Raw genomic sequence first — 24,227 nt, 5'->3', positions numbered from 1 at the left:
CCGACACTACAAGCATATACATATTTTGTGAACACTTTTTTATTCTTATTCACATCCTTTGTAACTTAATTCGACTACCACTGTTATTGAATGTAAAGTGACTGTTTAGGTTTAACCTTGACTTTCTTCTACCATTTTGTTCTCTGCTTGCATGGCGCTGATATTCACTCATAAAAATTTGACACCAAACTCTTAGAGATACCAACAGAACTGTTTAGATTTTCTGGACGTTTGTGACCTGCCGCTCTAACAGATATCAATATAATGGCTATTTACGTTGACAGATCACATTGATACTCAAATCTTGCGATTTTATCTGATACACATGATTTCGGATTAAGTATGTGAAGTTGAATCTCAATAAGTCCATAACTTTAACAAGATACAATCAAGAACTCACATTCAAGGTACGCAATATAAGATTGTGTTGCATCAATACGATATGTTTAGACACAGAATAAAATATTTAACAGTACAGTAAATGTGTTGGTTATTCACCACAATATACATTGTTTTTCGTACTACTGAGTTTTGATGATTAGAAGTATTTGAATTATTATACAAACTGGGAAATAACGCAATTTAACCAAGAAGAACTAGATGAGTACGAACGAACGCACTGTATTTGAAATTCGAAATCAGTCAGTCATCAAATACAAAAGAATCATTAGTTGATACAAACATCACATCAGCCACAGCTTAAATTTGAGTCTACGTTTCTGTAATGGACTGTAAGTCTTCTCCTTAAGTTCACCCTGTGTCTGTTTGACAGTGTATTGGATGCAAAGCAAAGTTTAATATCTCGACGAAATTTTCTGCCTGGGAGCAGTGAACAAACGTCTCCACAGAATACCATTCAAACAGGCAGTGACTGTGTTCACGGTAAAATGAGAGTCATTATCAGTCATTATCCAACCAAGCAATAAAGGGGAAGTAAAGAGAAAGAAAGCGTAAATAAAGGGTGAATGTCAATTTCCCCCCCCCTTCATCGTGTATTTGGGGGAAATTTGTAGACAAATGTACATAGCATACCATATTTGAATATGTCGCATCCCTTACTTATATTTTGATGAACGTCTACAAAATAACGTACTGTTTAATAAAAAATGAAGGCTGTTAAAATTAACACAAGTAGTAAAATATGGACACAGGGATTTTCCTTAGATGCATATATACTTGCGTTGTTGTTTGTTTTGCTAAGGTGTTCCGAAGTGCTTGATGGATACCACAATTAGCTTAAGTGATGAAAACAAGTGGCGTGCTCTCTATTTTTCACGTTCATTTTAGCTAATTATCTTGTTTGTTCTCTAAGATGAGTTTGGTTAAAGTCACTGAGAGATCTCATAGACGTTGGGCAACTGTGAACTTGTCAAGCGTCCTTGGCTGTCATAGATCAACTTATAACGGACGGTGGAATAAAATTCGAATAGCTTTCATGACAAAACATAACTTGCTTTCGTTTGGTAAGTTTGCTAATGAAAGTACAATCGATGGTAACTGACTTTAACAGTGAATTATGTTGAATTGATAGCAGTCAGCACAGAAAGTAATTGTAATAAGATTCCTCCAACTGTAACAATATCCACTAGCTACAGCAATGAAAGGCTTCCGGGTGATAATGGTACATGTATGAAGTGAATACGTTAATATATTTCTCATAGGATGTCATGACGTTAATTTGTGCTCTCAGTAGCCCATAAATCGTAAAGAGCAAATCAACAGGATATTGCTAAATTTAATGAAAAAATCCTGTCTGAGCATCAGAGATGCTTATCGGATACTGAATGATTTCCGAGATCTTGTTCCGGATTTGACGAGCAGCATCAGAAGTGTCCTGAAGGTGTGTACAAGTGTCTAACTGAAGTTCATCAGTAGTGGGGTTTACTACCATCTCGGATTGAAAACCAATCTGCTAAGATGTGTTGAACTTTGGTTGTGTACTTTTGATTTTGATACTTTAGATTTGGAAATTAATGTAGATTGACTTTCTATTTCGAGGAGCTCTAGTCAACATTTATAGCCTGTATTAGAACGGATCGATGCCCCAAGGTTTAGTGACATGTTCATGATCGGATTCCATAGAGGGAATACTAAGCCGGCTAAATTCAACGAAATTTCTGAGGACCGTCGTGGGTCTTTTTAGCGTTAAGTTCAATAAATACGTAGCTGTTAAGTTGTCTGCTGTAATATGTGATGCATCTGCTCGTTCTGGTGTTAGATACACGGTTAATCGTAATGGAAAGGCAGGTTGCGACAGGTGTATCGTAGTTAGTAGACGGCTTGACGGGATGATGACATTTCCATATGGTGAATACACGTTACGAACTGACGACAGCTTTCGTCGTCAGACTCAATCTATTCACAATCAAGGCCATTACATTTTGGAAACGCTCCCAATTATTACGATCTCAACTTTCCTATAAAATCCCATGCACATGGTGTCACAAAGAAACTGGCCAATTCATGGATAGAATGAGCAAACAAAAGACTAATGAACATGAATTCATGTGTAATTAGTGGTATAAATAAGTCAATATCTAGTTGCGTGACAAGTACTTCCTTCGACTTTCATCGTAAATGCCGTGCACTAGACTTCGTATCCGTATGGAAAGCTGCGGAGTGTTGATTGTTTCTTCTATATTTAGGCCCCGTGATTCTGCAAATACTTTGCCGCAACTTTTGTATCTTGATTTCAAGCGTTCAGCGTTATCCATTTATTTGCTTGCACATCCAAAATCACATAATAGTGTTATTGGATCCTTCAGCATGGATTTAGGGAACTTTCTTAGAGAAGACGAAGAGCGTTATGGGCCTGAAAACTTAGTTTATAATGTGCATTTTTGCAGCACCGTCCTGACGATGTTCGCGCACATGAACGTTTAGATAATTTTTCAGCACTGCCATTCGAGTCTTATATGAGACGGCTTGAGAAATCAGTACAAAGTGGGTATGTTTTTGCAAAGCAAGCAGCTCAGCGTTTCGATCATTAGTACTCCGATAGGTCAATCCTGAAGTGTAAAGGTATTCACGAGTGAGGTAAGTCACAAATATAGAAACGATCATTTCCTATAGATAGTCTCCAGTCTTCAAATGGCTTGTTAGTCTCCTTCAAAAAAATCAGAGGTTTGCCATATGAACAGTCCGACGAACGAAAACATCTTGCCACTAAACACTGAGAAGCAGAAGAGGTCTGTACGATGATCTTACTAACATTTCGTAGAGTTGCATTGAGAGTTTGGACCATGAATTTCTCGTTGTCTCAGATTTCTTTTACATTGTTCGTTCGCTCATTGCTATGTATTTGGATTGAATTAGATTTGTACAAATACCAAATCAATCTATAACGCTATGCAAATCCAAGAACTAAATGAGACACCATATTCAGTCCAGATTCTCTTGGATTTATGAAGCGTCGAACGATTTTATTTCAAACCCTCGTCAGCGAGCCACCGTAAGTCGATATGGAAGTCTGTTGAGCGAAAGTTAATTCCAGTCCGTTCAACCCTGATTGAATTTGTTTAAATGCCTCAAGTTCATGACTAATACTTGGATCCAATTTGTATATTGTCGCAATGTCAGATGTTTTCCTGTACATTTATGATCTTTCGGGTGGCCTAGCTAGTTATTTTAGTCCTGGTGTCTTGGGTATGCTGAACAGTTTCTCAATATTATTCCGAATTAAGGCAAAAAAATTGATGGAATATGGCATACTGCTGCCGTTTTATATGACAAGGAATTTTTCTTTGGACAATCAGGAATTCAATATTGTCAGCCAGTGAGTTTTTCGTCTAAAACGTGTTTATGTTCATTCAGTGAATTTAACAAGCTCTTTAAAGAAATGACATTACATGTTATTTATCTACAAATCAGAATAGCACTAAAGTCAAATAATCAAGAACAGTGTGCATAACTTCGGACGTGTTGATTAAAATCATTTATTCACTAGGTACAGGCTGTGATAGTCAAATGCTGGTTTTATGAAAAATTCAGAAAAGGCCGGTCGGCTGTAAGCGTCCATTATTTATATCAAGAATCTAACGATTGACATTCATATACTACTCATGTAAGGGAGTAGAGTGGCGCAGAGACGGGCTTTAATATGCGTTTATCCACAAAAAATAAATTCAGTCTCATTATTTCGCGATATAGTTTACTCCCACTAGAGTAACTACCTTTAAACAGCTAATTTGTCCTCCAATCGGTTTCAATCTGTAAAGGACAGGAGACTTGATGGCCTGTCAAAGGCCGTGAACACGACTTTTAAGGAAGTTAAACAGGTGCCTAGTGTAATCATCTGGAACTTGGCAGAATCGAAAGACACCGATCCCTCTAAGAGACATGCCCACGACCTGCAGTTAGTGGGATCTCTCATCAGAAATATACTGCCAGAGGAGGTCCCAGGGGTACATATCTCGAAAGTCATCAGACTTGGTAAGTATGTTGGAGGCGAAACCCAACAGAGAAGGATCCTTAAATTAGTACTCGGAAATTTTGAGGAAAGGGACGTATTACTAAATAACGCACGCAAAACTCGTGACTCAAACATTCGTATTCGACCTGACTGGCCACTTGAGGATCGGATCAAGTGGAAGAATGCCCTAACAGAGTTAAAAACTCGAAGGCTAAACGGTGAAGCGAACCTTACGATTAAGGGTTTTCGGGTAGTCAGGTCTTGGAAGCCAATGCTTCCGAGACCTGTGTGGGTAGAACGCATGTCTCCAAAAACACCCTAAATGTGTGTTATACGAATGCTCGTAGTCTTCGGAATAAGATGTCTGAACTAAGTTTGATGGTAGACGACTTAAATCCGGATATAATTGTTATCACCGAAACTTGGCTCACTGTAGATATAGACTGTTCTCCAGTCATTTCAGGCTACATCTGTGTCAGAAGTGATAGAGTTAGAAGTCGCAAGGGAGGAGGCATAATATTATATATTAGGGACCACTTCCGCATTAACTCGATCATATCGGAGGCGCATGTAAGTGGTACGTGTGAGGTAGTATGTTGTACAATTAGGTCTAGAAACGGGTTAGTGACGATAGGAGGAATATATCGTAGTCCGTGTTGTCTCGCTGACGACTTTATCCTAAAACACGTCTGTTCTTGGAGTAAAGCAGAATGTTGTCTCATCGTTGGAGACTTCAATGCACCCCATATAAACTGGATAGAGCTCACAGCTCCAGGTGGGGGTTTCGATAGCGTCCTTCTGTCATCAATTATTCAATGTGCACTTGTACAATGTATCGTTAAGCCGACGCATATAGACTTGGAACATAATCCGTCATTGATAGACCTTGTCCTCACACACCACTGTGAAGATATCGTCGACATTCAACACCTTCCCCCGCTGGTGAATAGTGACCATGTCGTACTTTCCTTTAAGTTCCGGATACATGGTATAGAATTTGCATCTGCTCCACCCCGTCCTAATATATGGAGAGCTAATATTCCGGCAATAAGGGACTATGCTATCTCAATTGACTGGTCGGTCGATGCTGATGGATCGATTGATGATGCATGGAATAGGTTCAAGTCTACGTTCGAATCCGTAACTCAACCGTTTATCCCATGGTCAGCACGTAAGCTATCATATTGCCCCCCATGGATTAATAAGGAAACCTGGAAGCTGTTAAAGCGTAGGAAACACTTCTGGGACTTATTCTTGTCAACAGGTCAGGCATCATTTAAGTGCGAATGTAAAAAAATCCGGAATATATGTAAAAAGACCATAGCTAAATCCCGCACGGCTTACGAACGACAGTTGGCATACGATAGCCGTACCTGTCCGAAGCGACTGTTTTCGTATGTTAAAAGGCGGACGAAACGTAGTGATGGTATCCCCTCATTACTGTTAAGCGAAAATTCAGCTTTATTGGCTGAATCTGATCTAGGGAAAGCGGAGACATTTGCTAACTATTTCAGTGAAGTCTACTCTACGTGTAGCGTTACAACTACTTGTCCCGTTGACAATGAGATACCAGCCATAGGACCTTTGCACGTGACAGAGGATATTGTTCTTCCTTTGATAACTAACCTAAAACCTTGTAAGATACCGGGCCCCGATGGGTTACACCCACGTTTGCTGTCGTCGCTTGCGGACATTATCTCAAGACCGCTCACGATGCTCTTCAACATGTCCCTTTCACAGGCTCAACTACCTAGAGACTGGAAAGACGCCATAGTTAGTCCTATATTTAAGGATGGTCAGAGACGGATCGTATCTAACTACCGGCCTGTTAGCCTGACCAGTATAGTAGTTAAGTTACTTGAAAAATTAATTCGGGCTAAGCTACTGAGCCACATAGATTCGTACAATCTGTTAACTCCCGAGCAACATGGGTTTCGTAACAAGCATTCATGCTTGACTAACTTACTCATTGCGAGAGAGGATTGGACAGCTGCCCTAGACAACGGCCAGTCTGTCGACGTGATATTCATAGATTTTAGCAAAGCGTTTGATAAGGTTTCACACTTAGGTCTTATGCAAAAGCTCTCGAGCTTTGGTATAACAGGTGCTATACAGGAATGGATAGGAAGCTTCTTATGTGACCGCAGACAGAGAGTGAGGGTCAATGGAACTCTATCCGAATGGAAACCGGTCAAAAGTGGTGTACCCCAAGGCACCATCTTAGGCCCTTTACTTTTCCTTCTGTATATTAATGAACTACCTTTATTACTTAAGTCGTCGACGTTATTGTTTGCGGATGATGTTAAAATCTGGAGAACAGTAAAAAATGAGACTGATCGTTGTTATCTGCAAGCAGATTTAGACGAATTAGTTAGGTGAGCTCATGATTGGGGCCTGGAAGTTAATTCCAGGAAGAGCGTGTTCATGCACATCGGGCACGATATTAGTTACCATTGTACCATTAATGGTACATCTCTGCCACGCGTTCATGAGCACAAAGACTTAGGAGTAATTATAAGTCACGACTTAAAAACTACTACGCACTGCAATGCGGTTGCTTCCAAAGGCTATCGTGCGCTATGGTCGCTTCGCAGAGCATTTAAATGCTTTGACGAGGATATGTTTCGAATTTTATATCCCACCTATGTAAGGCCACACTTAGAATACTGTATCCAAGCAGCTAGCCCTTGTCTGATAAAGGATACTAAATCGCTTGAGCGTGTCCAGCGTGTATGGACAAAATTAGTAAAGGGTCTTTCTAAACTCCTTTACGATGAGCGTTTAAAACGTCTAAATCTTTTCCCCTTATCTTATCGTAGGACGCGAGGTGACCTTATACTGGCATTTCGTATCTTTAATTATGATCTGGGTGTTAATATGTCTTATCTTTTTGCTCCCTCCAGCACTAATAATCTCCGGGGTCATAGCAAGAAGGTTCTGAAACCGCGATCTAATAAACTAAAGGTGGGGTCCCGTTTTTCTCATCGAGTGGTCAATGACTGGAACGCTTTACCAGAACAAGTGGTATTAGCACCATCAGTGAACATTTTCAAAAAGAAGCTGGACCTTCACTGGAAGGAAATCTGTCAGGATTAACACAGGTTCATCAACCTACTATCCTTATTACTGAAGACTGAAGACTGTGTTAGTCCTGGCAGTGACGGTCTCTTAGTTGATCTAACTTTCTCTTGAAAGAGTCGAAGGATGGAGCCTCAACCACGTCCTGGGCTAATGAATTCCACTCGTTGATGATTCGATGGGAAAGTCGGTAGTCAGCTGACAAGTAATTTATCATGGGCTTGTGAACTTTTTTGGATTGTCCTCATAAATTTCCTGTTTTAGAAGACAAGAAAAATAAGGGCATACCAGGTGCAAATTTATCACTAAGTAATATGAAAACTAATCAAGTCACCTTTAGTTCTTCGATATGACAATGGAAATAGGTTTGGTTTGTATTCTCTTCGCTCAAGTCCATGTTCATTCTGATCTTTTTGTATCGTTCCAAAGGATCGAAGGTTGGAATGATACACCTTGAAATTCTACTTTGATATATTTCTCTTACACATATATTTGTGCATTGAGATATTGTTTACCGTTCTTTTGTATAAAAATAAGTAATTTGCTTCAGGTAACATTCAATAATAAATTTAACCAACGGTAAAACCCCTGAACATCTCATCCGTCGGTATGCAACGTTATGACCGTCGAAATTCCACATTATGCTGACCATGTTCTAGCAAAATTACTTCGATCAATCATTTTTGGGAGAGATGTGTAATGATTCCCAAACATTTTGTTTCGTCAACTCACCTGTGTACCACTTATTATTACTGTGGTGATCAGATAAAACTGATTCTGTTACCTATAGCACCAACCGTTATTCCTAACCACGAGTCCATATAATTCAAGTTACATCTCTCTGATAGACGACCAGTTTAAATCCGTTGTTTTCATCGAACCTTTCAGTCACTTCAGGAAACAAAAATTGCAAACCAGCTTATTCGGCATAATTTTATTGGGTTCAATTCCGAATATAGTCTTCCTGAGTTTAGACCACACGTTGTAAATAGTCCGGTATTAAATATCGTAAGTAAATTCAAAGTTAGTTATAACAACTGAATCGGGTGTCAGTTGATACAAAATCTGGATTTCAACCTAAAGATTGGCTGTTAAGTTAGTGAGTCAACGTCTCAATCAATTATATCTGAGTATCCATGCCTGTTGTTAAAGCAATAAATTTAGTCGGTTTGTATTTTTTTCACTCTGCTTATGCTCGTCCATCAATGGGCGTAAATTAAATTAGTTGTAAAGAAGAATAATTTTAACCAAACAGGCAATCTCCAGAACTGGTTGGAAAAAACTCTAACCAATAATTCTATAAAAGTTGAGTGGTAAACTTTGAGGATTTGGAAAAATCATTCATCAACACTGATTAGTTGGGATGGGACCGATCAACATGTTCAGATCATTCTGTTTTAACTTATAGAAATAATTCATTTTAGGTTGAACCTACTAACTTCTTTTTACTCGCGTAGTTCCCTTTTGATTATGTTTTCCCGATAACGACATCATCGTCTTTTGCTGTCAGTTCGCTTTTCTCAATCTTTTTTCAAGTGCTCAACCTCTTTAGGAAATCCATTGAAAAAGCAATTCATGGGGAAGACAGCATTGTCAGAATCTGAAATTTTCAATTATTTAGAACGACTATCCAACACATTGTTCAAGTAAGTCACGTGGTCAATCATGAAAATACTTGTAATTTGATTATTTGGTTCCCATTTTTATTATTCATCAGTATCCTGAACAACTCCGCCTGTAGCTCTTCTAGGGCTACTGCCGGTCCCAAGACCGAGTAAAGAAGGGTTGGGCATGGGGTGGACAACCCCATTCTGTAGAAAACAGCCTTGCTAAACAAAAGGGTAACCAGAATAAACAATTCAAGCCATTTAAACTCTGCCCTGGGAGTTGAAGGAAGAATTATGATGCCTCATGATGAAAGCTGAGATTGTTCGGAAGTCACGAGGCCGATGCCCCTTCTAACAACCAGAGCAACAATTTTTATAGGTACATGGAACGTCCGGACAATGTGGGAAACCGAGAAAACTAGTCAAGTAGCTGACGAAATGAGGAGATACAACTTTCTTCCATCCGTCTGCAACACTATTCAGCATCACAAACCGTGGTAATCAGTGGTTGGGCATGCGTAATACGTGGTCAAACCATCTCAGTCGATGAAGATTTACAGCCTTATCAACTGATTGACCGTCATTCCCTAATACCCTGCGTCCAACCCTACTATTACTCATCCAGTGACCTCAACAGATGCTGGCAATATTTCTAAGACATCTGTGATCACATACTAGTAACTCACGATTATCCTCTATCCTTACTGGTCATGTTTCACAGCTGTGAAGTAATAGAGTAGTACAGAGCGAGTTGATGCGCTCTTTGGTCGCAGATTGAGATTTATTAATTTTGGTACATTATAATATGATATTTTTCTTGTACAGGCATATGATTTCTGGATTGGAATAACAAAGTTTACTCATGACCAGTCATCTGATATTCTGTTGTTCTAATTAGAACTTTGGGAAAGTTGGAATTATCATGATCTATCAATTATGTGAAACAAACACAGTAACTGAGTGAACAAACTTGTTTTATTTATACAACAAACAAAAACATAGAATTAGTCGGGTTATCCGTGATATTATCACAGGGTACTGTAGTGGTTGTTGGATTTGAGGTTTCTAATCACTAACTTCGGTTAGACAATCTCTAAAGACCAGAAAGCTTTGGACAGCTGTTTCATCACAGTGTCGGTGCTAAGGCGACCACAAGCTATCTAGTTTGCTAATTTTCTTATATCTTAAGGTCGTATTTTGTTGTTATACATGCAGAGTTGTCTCACTTCGAATTTTACTCTTGGAATATAAAGCTTATCCTGTTCTTCTGTCTTCTCTCTGCACCCCATCGCTATAGCGATTATTGTCGGTATTATCTATCATTAGCCGTACTACCGAGGCCGTAATTAGTTACTGTAGGATTAGTCGTAAATTATAACAGAGGGACTCCTCCAAAATATTCGTCCATGAGTCAACGCGCGGTCGAATCCAGGACCTTTAAACATTACATGGGGGTCGGGGGCGTCTAAACTTTCGAGTACTGAATTGATATCCATTGGTTTACATTCATGGCTTCAGTTCATGTTATTAATACGTGTGTCGTTTCAGTAAATTGATCCTGAATTTTCAAAGGGATATAATTATTATTACTTCATCCGTTTTTTTCAGACCAGGAGATTACTCGCTTTTTAAGCATAATTGTAATAGTTTCAGTGAACACTTTATATTTCACTTAACTGGACAACATATTCCATCGTATATATTGGACTTACCTAATGAAGTTTTGTCTACATCATTTGGAGCTTCATTAGGTTCAGCTTTGAATGTTCTGTCAGTTGGAATCAATTCCAAAACACATTTGAATAGCATTAAAGAAACTCCATGTATGTGTTATGTTTCATTATTATGATAACTGAAATTTAAAAAAAAATATTATTTATAGCTAATAAAGATAAACATACATACGCTGATATTGTTAAATCTTTTCGGCCAATATTTTTTGATGTAAGTGTTTTGTGATCAATTTTTCTGGGCTTTTTTTCAAGTATTTTCTTCCTTTAATTGTAGTAAACTAGCTAAGTTTATGAACGAGACTGTTTTAAGGTTGATTTTCAAAGTTGATTATCAATCTCATTTATCGAATTAAAACTTTTATACACTTAGCCTTGACGTATATCATTTGTATATGCGTGTGGGCGGTTGTGATACTACCTGATTGCTGAAACGGAAGGAGTGATGGTGAAAGTTTGAACATGGGACTTGCCGGTTAAAAGCCGGGTGCGAACTTAAACTACTATGTACATTGGAGCGTGATGTCAGTAAGATATTTCTCTTGGTAAACCAGGATTTCCATTATTATTCTCTCATGACGGATAGAGAGAGTTAGGCTTTCTGTCACTGGAGGTACGGGCATTCAAGTACTTTATCTTTAGGCAGGCCACCATCTTCAATAGAAACAGTCACAGATAAAAACCAATGGACCAACGGTTTATTTAGACCTTGTTGGTAATCAATATATCATACAGTTTGTATTATGTTTATTATTTCATGAAAAGTCGATGAGCGTTAGTTCACGAGACCAAAGGTCACGGACTTCGTTCTCTGTGTCAGGGTCGTGGAAGCTCACCTCTGAGTATCATGCTAGAATGAAACAACTGTCCAGTGCTTCCTAGTTTTCAATGGTGGTCTAACTAAGAAATTAGAAACCTTTGGTCCGTAGTCTTCATGCAAAGACCATATTCACATTTTATATAGATATTTTCAATTTCAATCAAATATAATCAGACTTGCTAAACAACAAACTTACGGAATAATATTATCACATAGGAAGTTTCAACATAAGTAGTTTATCGCCTAAAGAATGTCCCAAGTGCCGTAGTTTTGCGCAAAACATCAAGCCCATAGCTCAGTACATGGAAGTTTTACATCGTTACCAATATTTTTTTATGTCCTATACCGATCTATGTGCAAATCCTTTGGTTTTTACAGGTCTAACTATAGACAAGATTTTGATTTTTTTTTCTGGATTGTTTTTAGGCGCTATATACTCTCATTGTTGAAATAGTTGGTTCACATGTAGTCCTTACATAAGATGTAATTATTCAACAGTTTATATATAGTAAATATTTACTCATTATTACATGGAAGTGTCTCAAAGTTGAAAATCAGATACATTAATAATTAGTTGAATGAACAAAGTCATCCAAGAGTCATCGATTCTTCAATGAGACTTACATAAACGAAAAACCAGTAGGATAAATATCTTAATGTTAAGAGGGTTATTTATCAGCAATATATGTAAACCGTTTTATGACATTTAGTTACCATTTCATACAATAGTTTATATCTCGGTACTAAGTTTTCAAAAAACTTGAATATCTGTGCCTAATACTGCCTTCGGTGACATATTGGATCACAGCACGTGTCCAATAACTTTGAGTTAACGAATGCAGTTGATCTTGAGTTCTGATTAACGTAATCAAGTTCCTTAATTTGACCATATGAGAAATTAATTGTAAACTGTAATATTTGTTCGCTTACTTACGTGTTAATTTCAACAGTGATTAAGTAAACAATGAACTTTGATTAGTGATAATACTGAAATAGTCGTCCCTGTTTATCATATCTGTGTTCATGTATGTAAGTATATATCCTTTCAGGAACCTTTATCCTCAGAACTTCTTCCTCATCGTATATATTTGTTATGGCCAGCTGAGGAAAATTCAAGTTTGCCAACTTTGGCTTCAGAGTTATCGGAAGTTCTACTTCATGAAAACATGGAAGTGAAATATGCTGAAGCATGTTCACCTTTACTTGGTATGTGTTTATTTGTATACCTTATTTCTATAACGTTATATGTAATTCCTAGTTTATGGTATTTTGTCAGTAAAATGTTTAGATTAGTAGGTTCGACTTGATAATTTTCAGTGTCATGATATGCTGTTTGTCCTCATTTTGAAGGAGAGAATCACTTTTCCAGGTCATGAAGGATAGCTAATGTGGGATGTTTTTGATACATATAAACTTCCAGAACTGATTCTTGTAAATTGAATTGGCACCAATACTTATCTGATTCGTTCAGACCTGTTGTACTGCTTTATTCTAGGTGCTGTTTTTTTAAGTCTGTAATTTTTATAGTTTTTATAATTTGAAAAGACTTATCACACGGCACGGATTCAGAAGGCTCGATCGGCTTTTGCCAACTTACTTCACCTATGGCATAGGCGAGATATTTGTCTTCTAATCTAAGGGTGAGTCTACTGCGCTGCAGTTTGCCTCGTTCTACTTTATGGATGTAAAATGTGGCCATTAAGAGTAGAGAATATACGTAAGTTACTAGTGTCTACGAAACATTGTTCGTGTATATTGAAACCTTGGAATAATCAACGTCTGGGCTAGGAATAGAGTACTAAGGAAAGATGGAAAATCGGTTGATGAGGTAGTATATCTTCATCAACTGGGGTAGTTGTGACATGTGTTACGTATGCTCAGCCACCGCTACCTCTACGGGCGGTAGTGTTTGGTGTAAGAGCAGGCTGGAAGAAAGCTAGGGGCGGTCGAACCAAAACACAGTATCAGTTCATAAAGTTACTGATAATTGAAGTGAGACATGTTAATACTTCTAGACTATCTGGTTGGGGTCCACGTGATTATCGTAACTAGTGGTTAGAGACTTCCAATGACATGACTTAAAATCGTTTTGAATTTAACGTATCAGTTAGAACCGTAACCGTAATATTGTTTCTTAAGAAGCATCTGTAAAATAATGATCTGAAAGGTTTTTAATTATCTTACTTTATCCGTTTTATGTATATTTTCAATCAGTACAATTTTAAAACTTTGCATGAATTTTCATGAGTATTTAAAGTCTACGATTGTCAGTCCGTTTTTCAACACTCGAAATGTTTACCATTTTGTTAAGCAGTTTTTTGTAACATTGAACGCTTTCCTAATATACATCACTAATTCTGATTAATTGTTTTGTCTTAAGGAGAGAACTACGGGAGTTGTTGGTTTTCATCACTTTGAAATATATTTCTAAGAAATGTTATCTCACGAGTAAAAAACCTAACATAAAACCTATTTACCATGTGCATATTCGTGTACTACTTGACTTTAAGCCACGTTCTGACTGTGAAGGCTAGTAATGCTATCCTCTTGCCTAGACTGAAGTAGGTGGGGCAGGGTTCGAACCTGTCACTTAGTGGCTGAAAGTTGAATTTCTTAACTATCGTTTTACTTCCCAATAAGTAATCACTACATAGTTCTGTGAATCTTTCAGATGTTTCAACGCAACTCAAGACCTTCCGACCTCTTAGTTGAGACACTGCTAACGAGCATTTTCCAGTTTCATTCTGTGCTATCACCCATCATTTATTATCTAGGCACTATTATTGAATCACTCACATATGCCTAACTGTATCTGTGTAGCAACTGAATTCAGAGTTAACAACAAACTCTCTTCAATGAAATAAGAGGAGTGTGGTTCTCTATCCATCACTAAGTCTTCACCTTGTTTACTCATTAGGGATAACTTTATCATTGTTTTTATCTAACCTTAGGAATTGTTTGCGATACACATTTTTCTGATTTATTTCTCCTGCACGTATGTTTTTCATAAATATTTTGTTATACTGACAAGTCAAATGTTTGGACTTAAAATAACCACAACCAGAATAAGTAAAATTTAGTCTTCAATTTTTTATTTCTGAATGGTAAATTACTGTAATTGTTATAAGAATATGGAGTAAGTGTAGTTTAATCGAAAAAGGAAACGTGAGTCACACATATCAAACAGAAATGAGACGATACGAAACCCTGGATTTAAGTTATTATTTAACCATTGTCAACAAGGTGTACCTGTAATCTTGAGGAAATTGATGCTCTCAGTCGGATTCGATTCAGTGTTATCTGATCGATAGAAATCGATTAGCACTGAAAAAAGACTCGACGTACATGACTCTGGTAACTACTCACTGACGAATCATTTGTAAGCAGTGGGATGAGCACAAACAAATGAATAATTACGAAAAACAGTTGTACTTATCAGTCGTAATGTAAATCTACGACCCCACAATGTGAAATGAAACTCGGGTCCTTCAATCTCGCATGCGAACGCTGAACGCTTAGATCACTGATCTGAGATCCAATGTTGTGTCTAACTTTAATCAAATAACAATATTGTATTGCAACTGCCACCCACTCGACACGTTTGGACTCCACTATTCGCTTCTTGTCATTCGAATTACAGAAATTAGTCACCTCAAACGTTTATGCTGATAGCTCTGAATAAATTACGTTATTATTATCTTGTCCTATTGTTATTTTTTTTACAAAAAAAACAGCATTAGATGAATTAATTACAAGTGATCAATGTCGAGCAGCATGTGAATTATTTCGTTTAGCTATATGGAAAGATCCTAATATATTGATGAGTTTGTTCACTGATCCAAGACGTCCATTGCACAAATTAAGTACAGTTAAAATACCTTATGTAAAACCAAGTGAATTCTACGATATTGAAGCATCTCGTGCCAAATTAGTACGTATTTTTTGTTCTAAGCTGACAAATTTTCTTTATATTATTTAATGTTTTTAACCAAATATCAGGGTGTCTTTTAATTTTTTCCCCCCTCCCCTATTACGTACCTCAATGAATTTTGTCAATCTAAGAAGAAATCGCTTTATTCATTATTTAATTTTGCAATTAGGGTATAAAGGAAATATTTGTAGTAGACTTTCAGCTAAAATCACTATAGGTGTGCATACTCTGACAATTGCCATATATTTATATATATATTGATTATGAAATGAGTATACATAAGTAGATATGATCTCTTTTCGTTATTTGTGAAATATGGAACTTTAATTTTAGCAAGTGGTAGTAGGTTGTGTTACACACTAGCAAGCGTTATGATCAACACATTAAAGTATACACTTTATCAGTGCGAAAAAAACGAACTAGTTAATTATAGTATTAACTATAGTATTACGATTCTTTGTGTTGAATATCACTTTGATAATATAGCGTCTAGTATTAATTAGTGAGATTAATCACTCCTTTAAAACCGTTAATCGGTTGTGAGCAACATCGAACTCTAGACATATGAATTGGCTCATGTTTCTATACCACATCATGAACACAGAAGATGAAATTATCAAGGTAAATACCGAATTAATAGGAGTAATAGTATCAATGACGATAGGAGGTCGTTTAAGATAAAACACATGTTTCAAGTAGAAAGAATGAATTCGTGGAGTAGTGGCAATATAATGTTTTAGCTTAGGGTCTAACGGAGTAGGGGGAATAATTGTGTTTGTACCGTTGAGACCGATTTTGAATCGTTTTGTGTGATACTTTTAACCATTGGTTACAATAATCAAGTGAACTACATCCAAATAGTTTGTGCTCACCAACATAGTTCAATTCAACAGTCGATGACTTGATGGGATAACGCCCTTACTATTCCAATAACCTACAGTTAAGATGTTGTTATGGATGAGTGATACATGTCACGACCGCCTCACATTCGGTAAAGATTTACAATCTCATCAGCTAACTGACAATTTTGGTCTAGTACACTACTTCTAACCTCAACATTACTCACTTGATGGTCTTGACTTACGGAAGCAATGTTTTGAAGACGCTATTGATTAAGTATGCTCGGAAGATACAATGGATGAGGAACTATCTAAACTCTGATAGATATTTCTCAAAAACGGCCCAGGTTTCATGAGCGAAACATGAAAGGTAAATTAAAATCTGAAAGACCTCATGTGATTCCTAAGAAAACTTCGTGAACATTAAGTTCAAGGGTGATACTGCTGTGAAAATTGTCTAACGAAGTCCTTAAGGAAAATGTTTATATACGTTCAAGCTTCGCGTCGTCCTTTCCAACTGCCTCATTATTCGTGAATGTGTCAAAAACAAATCCTCTCATTGGGCCATATCAACGTATATTTATAGATTCGCTTGGTCTTATGAAGCAGGTTACATAGGTCGCACAAAGCAAACGCTTTCTAAAAGCGTCTCCGAACGTTATCACGCACGACTTTCGAAAGGTGAATGCAAATCAGTGAACAGTTCAATACTAGAAAATATTATGAACTCTGGTCAGATGTGCTCACCTGATAAGTCCTTTAAAATCATCTGTACAATCAGAAGATTTGTCTCAAACGGAGCACAAATTAATAATTTATGCACTGAAAAGGTGCTAGCAACCATCCATCTTTTCAAACCTAAACTCTGCAAAAGAGGTGTGTGCAAGCCACCATTTCACAAACGGTTATTGGATTTTATTACATCCTTATAATGTTTTTAATCTTAACTTTATAAGCAAAGATGGATGGTGGCTAGCAGTGGGATCCGGAACTCGTCAGCCGGAATACCTGCATCTCAGAGTTGATGTTCACTCTGGGACTCAAACCAAGCACCGTTCACTTCAGATGCCATTTAACTATCCGCTTAGCTACTGAGTCCTGATAGCCACTAGCCTGTCCAGTGGGGTGAAGTTCAAATTCATTTTTTGTTGTTTGTTTGAATCTTTCTGTTAATGTTTAGGACTGCAATTGATCAGTCTCTTATTTTTAGTTATTCATTATTATCACCTTTGCGTTTTTAATTTATTCTTCATGCTCTTCATACTCGTCAAGTCGACAATGAGCTTTCTCACATTTAATTTCATCTTATCTCTCTTCAATTCTCGAATAATTAGCAACATTCTTCGGTACATGATATGACGGAATCATCCTTCTTTTTCTCAATAGACTGTTATTTGTAAATTAACTACGAGTACGATTGTACAGCCTCAGTGAACCATATCGCTGAATTGTCTTTATTTCTTCTATGATACTATGGGTTACTTTCGTTATTGTAAATACTAGTAACTTACTAATGTACACTACTTTTAAAGATTACGTTTCACATTCGAAGTGGTGTGTACTCATTAACGAATTGTAGGTATATATGATCGACTTTGAATCACACTTTGTATGAAGGTTAGTGATATCCTACTCGGTCGCCACAATTGAAGTAATTTAGGGTTGAAACATGGAACACGTTTGGCTGTAAACCAAGTGCCTAAACTAATTCTGGTGGATTTTTGTTCTCTGAGCTGGATGGCTTGGTCGTAGAGCTTTCAAGTATAAAAACCAACAATCGGATCATCCTAATATGTATAGAAGACATCAGAAATTACAAGATTATTGCAACTGTTTGGAATAGGTGTAGCGCACAAACCAGCGAAGTCATTTTAATCAATCCTATGCAAACCAAAGGGCGAAAAGGCAAAAGAATAAAAACTGAACATCATTTACTAAATAAACCGTTCCAGTTGAGGAAAACAGTATATCAGATAAGGTGGACGCCCCTTTCATCTTCGCCTGCACGAACATCAGTTATCGTTCAAAGGCCATGGCATATTTTCGCGTATATCAATGCATGTGGACAACTATGGACACGCATTTAACTGGAGAAATATCGAAATTCTGAATAGAAGGGATATTACGAATACCATAGAATTTTTAGAAGCTTGGAACTCAAATCAGTCAGAAAACACATTACAATCTATCCAATCTCTCAACCAACCAGAAAAATCATGGTCAGATATAGGAACAAGAATCAAATCAATAGGAGATACAATCAAAATAAAGTGGATGGTGACAGGTTATCATTATTAATAATGGCTTTATTCAATATTATATTTTTGGTACAATATAGAATTCTCAGCACAATGTATTTCAACAAGTTTCCTTTTCAGATTTAATCGATCCTGACGTTAAATATTGATTGATCACCAGTTAAATGTTAGCAGTTCAGGAATCGACATCTGAATAATATTCATTCGTTTCAATGGATATTGCCAACCACCACGGTGTCTCTGATTGTACTTTTTTGTAACTTGTACAGCGAAAGGTCGTAAATGTTTCATAAACACAACTGGATAGGTTATGCTATTAATAGACATAATTATGTTTTAAAACAAACAAAAAAAACTTGTTGGAATATCTAGATGTCAGGGACAGGTAGCCCAGTTATTCAGGCAGACCGCCACAATTAAAGGTCAATGGTAACCAATCAAGATCGAGGTCGACAGGACAACCTTTGGATCATAGATGGCGCAATTTAAATACTTCACTCCTACCTTAAGTTCGTGCTGATAATGTTCAGTAGAACAATAAAAGCCCCAAAACCTAAACATCCAGTCCAGAGGATGAAACCCCATCAAGGTCATCCACCTGAGCTACAAATTTTTTCCACCATCTAAATTAACTCGAATATTTAAATTATTTTAGTAATGCGGAGGAAAGTACAAACCTTAATGTATAAACTAAATATCTTTCTTTTTTGGTGTCAAGTTCTTTTGCTTGCTTTTTTTTCAAACTATTATCTCTGTTTGTGTTTCTTTTCAGCTTTGCAACTGTTTAGGTTTATCGTTCAACTGGACAATTATGCGTGATAAGGATATGAAGCTAGATATAAATAGTATTATGCAGATTAGTTTAACTCTCTTGAATCATGATGTTGAAAATCATTTATCCAAAGAGATGATGGGTTCTGCTACCACACCACCAACTGTACTAACACCTAGTAATTTACCAAATTTATTACCAGAACATAAACTGGTCGGCTTAGCGTTGGCTCATAATATTTCCTTATATCCAACGGTGAGTTTTTGTGTTTGTTTTTGAGAATTAAGATCACGAATCGATCTAAGTTAGGCAACATCAGGCTCTGTCCTAATATGGGACTCTTCAGTGCACCTCTACTAGCCCGTCACTGGTTACTAAACCTTCGTTTTCACGTGCGAACGCTTACTCTATAGATCACTTAGTCAGGGTCCAATGGTGTACAAGTCTGACTTCAATCAATCCACAATATATCTGTTCTTTGTTGTTCGTTCATGTCTTTGTTTGTTCGCTTACTAATTTTATTGTTAAATATTTGTTTTACTTTTCGTATTATAAAGTTGTGAACTAGTTATACTATTGGTTATACTATTGAGAGAAATGGAGTTTTGTGGAACTGTACATTGTATTGTTTTCGGAACTGCAATGGATTGAATAATTGTCATTAGAAGCTATATGCAGGATTACGTTTTCTGATACTTATTTTATAATAGACTTATTGACTTTCGGAGTACTTTGGGTTATATATATATAACGTCAGAACAATAATATAACTAGTGTAGTGAGCAAAAATTGAATGAACGATACAGATTTTTGAAAAACGCAACTATCCAAGTGTCGGGAATGCTTCATCCCTAGAAATCACTCGGTAAACATAAAATTTTTATAATTTTTTTTGGAAATTCAAGCTTTTCCTTTCCGCTCAAGTTATCAGGCCAAGTCCCAGAATAGTTGAGGTAGTAACAGCATCAGAGGTAATAGGAAATATTGAGCATACAAGATACGACTCAAAAAGAAAATATACATTAGTGAAATAAAAGGAAAAACAGTAGGTAGGATCTCAGAGTTTTGGGAAAGACAAAGAATGGATACACTTGTACCATTGCAAACGATTTTGAGCCATATCTTTCCAAGTCTCTAATCAGCAACTACGATATCAGATATTATAAATAAAAAAGATAATTCGAGTACACTGATTTATTTGAAGTATTCCAAGTGTGATAAGTAAGATAAAGGCATAGATTTAAGTTCCCTAAACCTGTTCTGAAGTTGGGCAAAAAGCTCAAAAGCCTTGATACGGTCAAGAGTGGAGAAAGTGAGATCTCCCTCGCGAAATGCTCTCACTTGCCCACGCGTATACAGTCACTACCAGGGAAATCCTAATCACTGCCTTCTCGTGGCGGGAATGTTGTTTACAAAATTGAGAGGACGAAAAGTGAATGTCCGGTGCTTTAACCGGGTAGATGGACACAGAAAGTCCACCTAGAGGAGTTTGGAAAACCCCCATTCTAAACCAATGGTGCACATGCGCTTCAGTACCCTGAGGGAACAAACGGCGTATGAACGTTGGTCAGTGGCTACCATGGGACTGCATCTCTTTACGACGCTTCACTGCCTTGTGGGTCAGACATATACTCTAGACCGATTTCCACGATTTATCCTGCATTCTATCTAAATTATTAATTAAATATTTGGTTTCTACTGTTTTCTTTTTTTTTCATTTCAATGTCGATTCGGACGACTATTAAAGCTCAGTGAAAATGAAGCGTTAGAATTGGGAAGTTATTTGTTACATCTAGCTGTAACAAGTGAAAAATCATTTAAATATCCAATCGATAGTAAGTTGGCGATTTTCTGCTTTTTCGTACGGCTGGGTTAGTTTTTTTTTAAAAATTAAACACATATTGTAACTTGAAGTGGGACCTATAACTTAATGGTTAAGGCGTTCAGCTTTCAACCACTATGTGAGTCCTCACCCCACCTAACACGGTCCCGAGCAACCCGGTGCCGTAGCAACTAGCCATCATCACACCTAGAGTGTGGTTCATATTCAATTACCTAGTGAATGAGTTAAGTATTGAATATTATTTTAACTTGATATAATAGACTGTAAAATTAATAAAATATTATTGACAGTTATAAACTGGGACAGGTATACTCATTCGTCAGGTTGTTCTATCAAAGGCGAACAGTACATCTAAGAAACCTGTGATTTGATACTTATACCCTACGTATTTCTTTTATAGGCTGTTTTGTTTCACATCCATAGTGTAATGCAGAGCGAACTGTTATGCAATATAGTCATCCTAGACAGATATCTCGTACACACTACATGTGACAAGTCGGTAAAAGCTAAGGGTGTTTTACGAATCCATGTCGAGATTTAGTCAGTCACCAGCCCTCTAGAGTTGATGAGCTTTCAAAGATGAGTGAATCTATCAACACAATTAGCCACTTCATTCCCTAAAATCAATTTAATAGTTGGTGAAGACCAGTCCTAAAGCAGTATTTTGCATTCAGAAGGGGCGAGAAGGACATCCTAAGCATGTTTGCATCGTTTTTCAAGGCTATTAAAAGACTGAATTTTGTCAGCGTCTTCATCAAACAAAACTATCTCATCTACATATTTTAATTCAATAAGTTGATCTGATAGGAAATCAATCCCTGAAAAGTCAGGAACAAATCGGTAGTTCTAGAAATTTTCCCATAGAATTGGGGAAGTAAGGAGTGTTGAAGAACTACACTTGATGTCATCACTTCTGATGACAGCTTACTATAAGTATTTTCAGACAGCTCGTGTTATATGGTCACATTATCGAGTATCGTCTACCAAACGTCTTATATCCTAATATACTTTGAGACTTGATTAATACTCTTAGAACCAGTCACTTCTATCCCTATTGTAATCAATCACTTATTATAATTATTAAAAACCTGATTTCTCTCAATTTAAATTTCTTTCTGTTTTTATTCATTGAAACGAAACATTTTAGCAACCTATTTACTTCGTACAATCTACTTCTTAGCTGTACGATTTCCCAGTCTTGCCGATTTAGCCAAATGTTATGATATTGAAACATTTCTTCATGAACTCCTTAAGGAAAGACACAATTCCCATGATAATTTAACCCCGTCGTCATCATCATTAAATTCATCAACTATTCCAAACGAACACAAACAGTGGGGTGACTACAAGAATAATTTACCTCAGACCACAAGAACAAGTAGTCTTTCTCAACCGTCAGAGAAAATTGAAAATGGTATTGGATCAGATTCATTGACAACTTTCGAGTATTTGATCGCTTCAAAACTGTTAAATTTCTTATCAGATCATTGTGAATCAGATGAGATGTAACGAAGCACCAATAATTTTTGAATAATTTTAAAGAGAAGAACCTATTCTTATTAATTTTAGGAAGTGACTTTTTATCTGTATCATCTTCAACACCATCAGCGCCATCATCACCATCATCATTACTGTCATTGTTATTGCTTAAAAGTGGTTTACGTTTATTTTTTCACTGATTAATTTTGAATATTCATTCTAATATATTTTATTCATTTTACTTTTTGTTCCATTCTAAACGTTTATTAATGTAGCCTTCGTCTAAAATTCATATCTCTCATTTTCTTTAATGCCTTTGAGAATATTACATTTCACTATTGAAAATAGACGATCTTTTTTTCCTACCTTTCTTCTTATTTACCGCTATATTTATTTGTTTCATTTTGTGTGTGTATGTGTGATTTTATCATTGGTTGTATTAGTGATATCGATGCTGAATTGTTGTCAACATAATGCAGTCGATTCGGTCTTTTTTTTATAGGAAATATATGATTTATATGAGTATAAGGGATTTGTAAAGAATGTTGAGTTTGCATAGTTAATATGACATTTGATATGCTTGAGCTAAGTCGATTTTCTCGGTAACGAACGAAGGACAATGACACAGTGACACGATAAGCTAATCTAATCCGTCGTCCCAGGCTCCGCTAACTAGAAGAAGAAGTCCAAGGCGAAGTAGGGGAATATATATTCCGTAAGCAGCTGAGTACAAGCAAATCATAAGGGGAAAAACTCAAACGTATATATGTACAACGATAAAATGTCCTTGGGCAGGATTACAAAATAGCGCACTCAAAGATACAACGGACCAATAGCATTTAAGATATTTTACAAGTGGGAAATACGACTTGAAGGTGAGAAGAGCACCTTTGGCGCGAAAACAAGGAAATTCAAATTTTCAAAATAAAATTACAAAATTAAGCCATTTACCAAGTAAGTTCTGGAGATTTGACATCCCCAACAACATTGACTTTATTTGGACAGTAATTGTAAATTAGGAGACACTGTACAGCTGTTTTTTCGTAGTATGTTAATCTTCAGCAGTATACATCCATGACACCGCTGACAGGGATTGAAGCTAGGACTTTCAGATCTCGCGATGAACGATTAACCTTTAGTTCATCGGGTCAATATACAATAGTTTGCATTCCTAGTTTTGATTGCTGGTGGGTTGTGGGTGTCCACTACTGACAATTTTACAATATTTCATATATTTTATTTAGAATCAACACTGATTAATTATATTGAGATATGGGGTTTTAAATTGTAGAACGTCTTGGATGTATGATGAATACAATGTTAGAATAGCTATCCGAGATAATAGTAATAATGTAATATTTGTAAAAAAACATCTCATATCGTGGACTTTGAGGGACTTATTAATCAATGGAAAAACAGTAGTTACGTGAAAATCGTTTAGTAAACAGTTTTCACATGA

At 36.7% G+C, this 24,227-nt stretch overlaps 1 protein-coding gene across 1 annotated transcript; it reads left to right on the top strand.

Annotated features, from left to right (window-relative positions):
* Positions 1 to 3,572: 3,572 nt before the first annotated feature.
* Smp_063180 (hypothetical protein) lies at positions 3,573 to 23,251 on the top strand (the record flags this gene model as incomplete). Its single annotated transcript, XM_018798323.1, has 10 exons — positions 3,573 to 3,609; positions 3,684 to 3,775; positions 9,026 to 9,135; positions 10,705 to 10,919; positions 10,979 to 11,040; positions 12,696 to 12,852; positions 15,381 to 15,577; positions 19,447 to 19,701; positions 21,194 to 21,281; positions 22,437 to 23,251. 10 exons carry the CDS (start codon positions 3,573 to 3,575, stop codon positions 22,796 to 22,798), a joined length of 1,575 nt encoding a protein of 524 aa, XP_018653276.1. The 3' UTR covers positions 22,799 to 23,251.
* Positions 23,252 to 24,227: the final 976 nt, after the last annotated feature.

This window comes from Schistosoma mansoni, chromosome 6 (assembly GCF_000237925.1).
Source record: "Schistosoma mansoni strain Puerto Rico chromosome 6, complete genome".
NCBI lineage: Eukaryota > Metazoa > Platyhelminthes > Trematoda > Strigeidida > Schistosomatidae > Schistosoma > Schistosoma mansoni.
This window is presented reverse-complemented; position numbering and strand designations above follow the sequence as displayed.